At 39.5% G+C, this 8,960-nt stretch overlaps 2 protein-coding genes across 5 annotated transcripts in view; one reads left to right on the top strand and one right to left on the bottom strand.

The window, feature by feature from the left end:
• Positions 1 to 8,960, top strand: part of LOC123520575 (protein maelstrom-like) — a 46,473-nt gene that overhangs the window by 8,515 nt on the left and 28,998 nt on the right. The gene's annotated exons all lie outside the window — the stretch shown is intronic.
• Positions 3,556 to 8,960, bottom strand: part of LOC123520574 (succinate--CoA ligase [ADP/GDP-forming] subunit alpha, mitochondrial-like) — a 7,351-nt gene continuing 1,946 nt past the window's right edge. Inside the window, 7 exon segments of the mRNA XM_045282960.1 lie at positions 3,556 to 4,328; positions 4,903 to 5,037; positions 5,238 to 5,327; positions 7,122 to 7,316; positions 8,035 to 8,203; positions 8,205 to 8,238; positions 8,509 to 8,745. Of these exon segments, the coding sequence (XP_045138895.1) occupies positions 4,242 to 4,328; positions 4,903 to 5,037; positions 5,238 to 5,327; positions 7,122 to 7,316; positions 8,035 to 8,203; positions 8,205 to 8,238; positions 8,509 to 8,745 (947 nt within the window). The 3' untranslated portion in view covers positions 3,556 to 4,241.

Genomic DNA, 8,960 nt, shown 5'->3' with positions numbered 1-8,960 from the left:
TCGTCTTACCGCAGCCCGAGCATCTCAAATACTAGGAAGAGTTGACTTACGCTCGCACGCACCAGTATGTCGTGTGTAATACTTATTACAGGCAGCCACCTAGTTCAGGTATCACGCATAAATTGTCTTAATGATCTCTCACTTTTCAGTACTATGATAATATGTAAGTTAGATTTCATGCCGTTCACCACCACAATTTAATGTAAGGTCTGTGACTCTGTATGCCCATTGCACTGAACAAAACATATCTGTGATAGTCTTGCAGTGTCAAAATAATAATCTGACAATGATGCATTTCGTCTTGTTGCTTTTTCAAAACTAATTGCTTCTTAGAACAGAACAACGAGGGAACACCCAGGCTTGAGGCAGTAACTTGCGATGCTCGTCTGGACGTGTAACTACATCTTACGGAAGCTAACAATGACTACTAATTGTGTGTGTGTGTGTGTGTGTGTGTGTAATATATATATATATATATATATATATATATATATATATATATATATATATATATATATATATATATATATATATATATATATATATATATATATATATATATATATATATTTTTTTTTTTTTTTTTTTTTTTTTTACATTACAAGGGCACTGGCCAAGGGCAAACAAAGTGTTGGAAAAAAAATCCCGCTGGTTGCCAGGCCCTGTTAAGAGGAAAGTAGAAAGAGAAAAACAAAAAATCTAAAAGGAGGGTCCAGTTAACGTAAGAGGTGTCTTGACACTCCTCTTTTGAAAGAGTTTAAGTCATAGGCAGGTGGAAATACAGACACAGGTAGAGAGTTCCAGAGTTTACCAGTGTAGGGAATGAAGGAGTGAAGATACTGGTTAACTCTTGCATTAGGAAGATGGACAGAATAGGGATGAGAAGAAGTAGAGAGTCTTGTGCAGCGAGGCCGCAGGAGGGGGAAGGCATGCAGTTAGCAAGTTCAGAAGAGCAGACAGCATGAAAACAGCGGTAGAAGACAGATAAAGATGCAACATTGCGGCGGTGACTTAAAGAATCAAGACAGTCAGTTAGAGGAGAAGAGTTGATAAGACGAAAAGCTTTAGATTCCACCTTGTTTAGTAAAGCTGTGTGTGGATCCCCCAGACATGAGAGCCATACTCCATACACGGGCGGATAAGGCCCTTGTACAGAGCAAGCAGCTGGGAGGGAGAAAAATGGACGAAGACGCCATAGGACACCTAACTTCTTGGAAGCTGATTTAGCAAGAGTAGAGATGTGAAATTTCCAGTTTAGATTTTTAGTGAAGGATAGACCGAGTGTGTTTAATGTAGAGGAGAGGGAAGTTGAGTGTTATTGAAGAAGAGAGGATAGTTGTCTGGAAGGTTATGTCGAGTAGATAGTTGTAGAAATTGAGTTTTGAGGCATTGAACAAAACCAGGTTTTCTCTGCCCCAATCAGAAACAAGTGAAAGATCAGAAGTTAGGCGTCCTATAGCATCTCGCCTTGAGTCATTTAATTGTTGTTGGGTTGGGCGTCTGTTGAACGCTGTTGAATAATGCAGGGTGGTATCATCAGCATAGGAGTGGATAGGGCATTGAGTCAGATTTAGGAGATCATTGATGAATAATAGAAAGAGAGTGGGTGATAGGACAGAACCCTGTGGAACACCACTGTTGATAGTTTTAGGGAAGAACAGTGACCGTCTACTACAGCAGCAATAGAACGATCGGAAAGGAAACTGGAGATGAAGGTACAGAGAGAAGGATAGAATCCGTAGGAGGGTAGTTTAGAAATTAAAGATTTGTGCCAGACTCTATCGAAGGCTTTCGATATGTCAAGGCCGACAGCAAAGGTTTCACCGAAGTCCCTAAAGAGGATGACCAAGATTCAGTTAGGAAAGTAAGAAGATCACCAGTAGATCTGCCTTTACGGAAACCATACTGGCAATCAGAGAGAAGGTTGTGAGCTGATAGATGCCTCATTATCTTCCTATTAAGGATAGACTCAAAGGCTTTAGAAAGGCAGGAAATCAAAGCTATAGGGCGGTAGTTAGAAGGATTGGAGTGGTCACCTTTTTAGGGACAGGTTGAATGTGAGCAAACTTCCAGCAAGAAGGATAAATAGAAGTAGAGAGACACAGATGAAAGAGTTTGACCAGGCAGTGAGCGAGTTCGGAAGCACAGTTTTGAGAACAACAGGAGGGACTCCATCCGGACCGTAAGCCTTCCGAGAATCAAGGCCAGAGAGGGCCAGGAAAACGTCTTTATAAAGAATTTTAATTTTAGGGATGAAGTAGTCAGAGGGTGGAGGAGTAGGAGGAATATGCCCAGAATCATCCAAAGTTGAGTTGGTAGCAAAGGTTTGAGCGAAGAGTTCAGCTTTAGAAAAGAAGAGACAGCTGTAGAGCCATCTGGATGAAGTAAAGGAGGGAAAGACGAAGAAGTAAAGTTGTTAGAGATATTATTGGCTAGATGCCAGAAATCTCGAGAGGAGTTAGAATTGGAAAGACTTTGACATTTTCTATTGATGAAAGAGTTTTTAGTAAGTTGGAGAATAGATTTGGCATGATTACGGGCAGAAATATATAGGGCATGAGTTTCAGCAGTTGGATGGCTACGGAACCGTTTGTGAGCCGCCTCTCTATCATTGACAGCACGAGAACAAGCAGAGTTAAACCAAGGCTTTTTAGCTTTAGGGTTAGAGAAAGTATGAGGAATGTATAGCTCCATGCCAGAGATAATCACCTCTGTTATGCGCTCGGCACAAAGAGAAGGATCTCTGACATGAAAACAATAATCATCCCAAGGAAATCAGAATAGTACTGCCTTAGTTCCTCCCACTTAGCAGAGTTAAAATGCCAGAAGCACCTCCGCTTAGGCGGGTCCTGAGGCTGCACTGGAGTGATAGAACTGGTAACGGAAATTAGATTGTGGTCGGAGGAGCCCAACGGAGAGGAAAGTTTAACAGAGTAAGCAGAAGGGTTGGAGGTTAGGAAAAGATCAAGAATGTTGGGCGTGTCTCCAAGGCGGTCAGGAATACGGGTAGGGAACTTCACTAGCTGCTCTAGGTCATGAAGGATAGCAAAGTTGAAGGTTTGTTCACCAGGTTGGTCAGTGAAAGAAGATGAAAGCCAAAGCTGGTGGTGAACATATATATATATATATATATATATATATATATATATATATATATATATATATATATATATATATATATATATATATATATATATAATATGAATCTCTTCCGGTGCACTATGCCACTTAACCTTTTTTTTTTTTTTTTGTAAAACAAGTCTTTGTATGAAAGTATGTACCATTACATTATATGCAAACTTCACTTAGATGCTGCAGCCAGAATGCAGAGCTATGTTACCACTCTGCATATAGTTATTGATCCCTTCGTCAGACTCTAAACACTAGATATAACATTATACTTTGTTCTGGACAATGGGTCTTGGCACAGTGCTTGCACCTACGGTGTGTATCAATGCTACAATTTTAAGCTTTGTTTTCAATCATTTTCTAATTCAGATATTGTTCAATCATGAATTACATTAATCTAAGAATTTTGTGCAGCAAAAAAACCGCTTTCATGACTGTTTTATTTTATTACATGAAATATAATAAGTACAGTGCTTGTTTGAATCTGAGGATAATTTACAATAAAAGGAAACAACAATTTGAATGATAAGAACTTATACTTGACATTTTTCATTGCCACTGATACAGTTCATTATCCCAACAAAAAGCATACATCAAAACCACATAATATTTACAAGTTCAGCATGTAAGGAAGTTGCCACTGGTGCCACGTGATGACCAATTGTTCTCTGTAAACATGAAATGTGCAGTAACAACAAATACTTCAACAAACTGAGCAGATAGAAACGAACCACAAAACTAAGCTGTACAACGTCAGATAAGTTTCTTCATACTACAGTAGGTACAAGTCAAATGCATCACCAGCATAGAATACAATATTTGCCACCTACTTTGTCTCCAATGTCTATGGTTGTAGGAATAATTTGTTAAAAAAAACCTAAAGATATAAACCAATTCCGTCACATGAAATAGGCCCACAAAAAATTTTCTAAGCTCCCATAACCAACTTGAGGCATAAATACATTCCTAGCCATAAGGCATAACCATACAAATGTGAGCTGGAAAAGATTTTATCTGAATCACCCAGTCTCCAGACAGCTGAATGACCTCTTGCGGTCTTGTGTTGGAAGAATTTCTGGGTTTGGCTGGACACACTGAGCACACCTTATCCATTACTTATGACTCAAGCCCTGCCGCTTCATCTCCTCCAGTAGCAGGTTACCCATCTGTGCTGGACTCCTCGACACAATCACTCCAGCCTGCAAGGAAAGCTTAAGATTAATGAATTTTCTGAAATATAAAACATGCAGTAATATGATGCTACCTGAAAGAAGCACTTAGTAATTGCAACCACTGAACCAAAACACAGCCACTTCCTCATCTTCTTGCATTACTTGTACATGATAATTACAAGACATACCACTTACAATATGACAAGACAAGGCACTATACTCTTAGTGTCGAAATACAAATAAAAGGAGGAATCGCAGGAAGGAGTCCTGATGCGTGCCTACAGACCTCCTGAACTGAAACAACTAGACACCTGGTCAGAAACACAGGTGACAGGGTTAGCTAGGGCCACTGGTTTCTTGTTCTCAAATGTGTTAGGTTTAGGGGCCACAAAAGAAAGTTGACGTTGAGAGGCCTTGCAATTTGGGTGTCTACATTTCTTTTATTCCTTTTCTGATACAGGGAAACGTGGCAATATTCTTCCAGCTCTGCAGCTGAGTGTGTGAAAAAATGTCCTTTTCACAGATTTCAATAATTATATAAGAAATTTAATATTCTGCTCTTAGTCACTACAAACAAAATTACTTTGTAGGTGGTACTTACACTTTCCAATGCATGGATCTTATCCATAGCACCACCCTTGCCCCCAGAGATGATGGCTCCCGCGTGACCCATCCGCCGGCCAGGAGGGGCAGTCAGGCCCGCAATGAATGACACCACAGGCTTGGCATCAGGCCCCTGTCAACAAATGAACCAATTCACCATGGAATACTTCATGAAGCCTTGATGACCAAACAGCCAGTAATCCCACACAGGGAGGCCTAGACCAGTCACACAACTTACAAATCTTGTATCAAATGAAGCATCCAGAACATGGAAAGTTATTTACTTCAAACCATACTTTGAAATATCCTATGTAGTAGAAAAAAATTACTCACAGAGTTGTTTTGTTTAAGGTAGTCTGCTGCTCTCTCTTCAGCTCCTCCTCCAATCTCACCAATAAGAATGATACCCTTAGTTTCAGGATCCTGAGGAAAGAATTCACACATTACAAGTAACTGTATTCTATATAGCTAACCACAAGAGATTCCAACCACAATTCATTAATTACCATCTCTAATTGAGCACATAATAGAACCTTACAATTAGAATATTCAGAAGCCCTGGCAAAACTACCACATTCATTAGCTAACTAACTTCATTTACACAAAGGACTCAGTCCTATGCCAAAAAAATGTTATGCCATTTGTGGGTCATTAACCAACTAGTGAAATATTAGATTTTCAATCTTCATGAAGCAGAAAGCAACAAACATTGTTTGGTAAAATAATCTCAATACTATGCACATTATCTCACATTTTGGAATGAATGCTGTATTTTCCTGTCTAAGTTAGTTTGAATTCATTCCACAGCTTAGGATTCCTAGCACATATTAAAAAGAAAGCATGTTTTGATACAAAATCTTAGCAGGGCATTTGAGAAGATATATACTCAATTTACATCTTGTCAATCAATATTTCTTCTTTGAAAATACAACCCATCCTTTCACAACTAGGTCCTTCTTTCATGATACAGAAGTGCAATCAATCTTAGCACATTTATAGACTGGGCCTTTACACCAGCAATGCAAACTCATATCTCCTGCCTCCAATCAGCCACATTTAGTTGGTGTTTTGGGAAAAGTCAGTGTGTCTGATATTGGCCAACACTTTCATTTCAGCAGTCTTGGTCATCAAAATATCCCTTTATAAGTAAATACACATTAAGTGTTTGAGGTCGTTGTCACATCAAACATTGGTCCTTGTAATGTGGAGAAATATTTCAAACTAAATAAAGGATATAACATGAACTGCTGCAGGTAATGATATAGTTGAAAGTATGAATTAATCCAACTACAAAATACTTTATACACATATGCATTTTAATGGATTGTTAAGTTGTGTTATCAAATTCAAATGTAGGCAGCCAACACCTTCAGAAGAGCCAGGCAGGATCCACAGCAAGATGTGTAGGAGATAGGTTGTCCATTGGTGAAATTGTGAATTATTCAATCAAGGTATGAACTATGGAGCACCACAGTGTCCTATGCAATGAGTGGTGTTAACAGAGAGATGATTTACCAATAAACAATAAATAAGGATAGTATTATGGCTGTAATTAATAACATACAAGTAAAATGATGCCCCACAAGGCACCATATAGAGAGGGGAAAGAAGCAAACCTAGTATCAAATCACCTCATTGCCAGTCAGTCACATGCAGTTTTTACTGAAACTATATCAGTGAATATGTTCAGATTGTACTGCATAGATTTGAGAAAAGAACAAATTCAGCAATGTGGTGATCCACAAATTGCAGCTATAAGCCTTATGCACTCAGAACATTTCTTACTTAGGAAAAACTTGAACTTTCATCTCTATCAATATCTGCAGAACCTGTGTTACACCTCGTATGAAACAATAGATTAGAAATATAATGTGGAAACACTAGGAGCTTAGTTATAAATACGTATCTTTCTTATAAAGACTGTTCTGTCAAATGTGTATCACCAAAACACGTGATGATGGTAACATGCACTTAGGATTAATATTGTATGAAATTTAAGTAGGTATGGTAAAACAAAATGCATCAATAGAGGCATTTTAGAATGTGTATCCCCAGAAAACTGTAAACCAAGCCCTATGATAGACCAGCCAGTGACTATTGGTAACTAGTAGAGTCCAACTGCCTCAACTGGGTAGTGGTGGTGGTAGGATTGCAGCACACATAGCAATCAAGGAGAGAAATAACCTAAGTGCTTATGAACACCGTTGTCACACTTACCCGTAAGAAAGTCTCCAGACAATCAATAAAGTTGGTGCCATTGAAGGGATCACCTCCAATGCCAACACACAGAGTCTGGCCGAGTCCAACCTGTGTAGTCTGGTGTACTGCCTCATAGGTGAGAGTGCCAGACCGCGACACAATACCCACATTGCCCTTCTTGTGGATGTGGCCAGGCATGATTCCAATCTTGCACTGGGGAAATTTTAAAACCATAATCATCACAACTAATTTTTTGTACGGAGTATTGCAGGAACTTGTGAACACTAAGTCTGTTCAAATAGTACAATCACATAGTGAAGTAAATACCACTCCTTCCTGAACTACTGTACTTGTGCCCCATAGTATGGCATAGGATGTGTCTGGCAAATCAGTGACACTACCTAAGTACATTATAGAAAAATTATTTCATCAATTCAGCAACAACCTCAGATAAATTAGTATTATAGAACACAAGTTGTTATATTCAATACAAGCATTGACTCTTTAAACTTTCATCATGAATCACCATAAAGCAAGAATATTTCCAAATCAAAATGAACACTCATTAGGATATTGATGGAACATAACTAACAAACTGAATAATTAGGCCCAGGGAAGGATATCAAGTGTACTGATTTAGGCACATAAGACTATCAAAAGATTAAAAGTGTTCTCATACTTTTTCATAAAAGAGACTGGGATTTATGGAGATAACAGAAATCAAAATGAAAATTTGTTACATAAATATAATGAAAGTTTCCAGCAACTACAAATACTGTCACTTATACAAGGTGGCTGAGACTAATTCACTACATTAAAGTGCAGCCAGTACAAGACTGAGGAAGATTGAGGGCATTTACATCTCATGCCTTGATCATGTTATATAGTACAACTCTTAACCTTGCACTCCAAGTCTCCAATATCAACTCACCTTCTCTGGAGCAATGATGCCAGGGCAGTTGGGTCCAATGAGGCGAGTCTTGTTCTGACGCAAGAGAGCATGTTTGACCCTCACCATGTCCTGCTGGGGGATGCCCTCTGTGATGCACACCACCAGACCCACCTCGGCCTCCATGGCCTCAAAGATGGCCTTGGCAGCACCCGGGAGGCACATAAATGACGGAGGCATCAGCACCTGAGTGAGGAAGGTAGTGTAAGACTGATACCTCTGAGGTGTTAAAGATGTGGAGTGAACTCTCAACTAACTAGCATCTGCCATCTTGTTTTCTGCACAAATTGGTTCATCCAAATATCAAATGAAAATATATATTCAGGATTCCACTTTCATATAAATCTTTATAATCTGATCATTCATAAGTAATGCATTCAGAGTGGGTCTGCAATTCTTCCTGCACAAAAAAGTGCTCCTGAATGTAACATCTTAAAACTTGTAGTTGAGGCTGACCTGTGGCATCCTTAGCTTCCCTCACACTGTTGAACACCGGCAGGTTAAGGTGCTTCTTGCCACCCTTGCCAGGCGACACACCACCCACCATGAGGGTGCCATACTCAATGGCCTGCCGGGAGTGGAAGGTTCCCTGCTTGCCTGTGAATCCCTGGCAGATCACCTTGGTGTGCTCATTGATGGCCAGGTTGGGTCGGGTGGCTGTGTAGCATGACCGCACTCCCACCGGTGCCACACCTGCAATTCACCTCAAAACATTATATCAACTGGTAAATGTTAATTTTTACTTTCTTATGATTGAACTTCATAGAATGGGTTACAAAAAATCATGAGTAAGACTGTTGAAAATTCCCACACTCACACCAACACAAAGAAAGTTGTGCAGGTCAACTAAAGTCCGTTCATCTAAAGAATCCAGACCGAAACTGTTAGTTCGGTTGGCAGCCTGCCCC

The sequence above is a fragment of the Portunus trituberculatus genome, chromosome 47, assembly GCF_017591435.1.
Source record: "Portunus trituberculatus isolate SZX2019 chromosome 47, ASM1759143v1, whole genome shotgun sequence".
Lineage (NCBI taxonomy): Eukaryota > Metazoa > Arthropoda > Malacostraca > Decapoda > Portunidae > Portunus > Portunus trituberculatus.
Note: the sequence above shows the minus strand (reverse complement) of the source record. Positions and strands in the feature narration are given on the sequence as shown.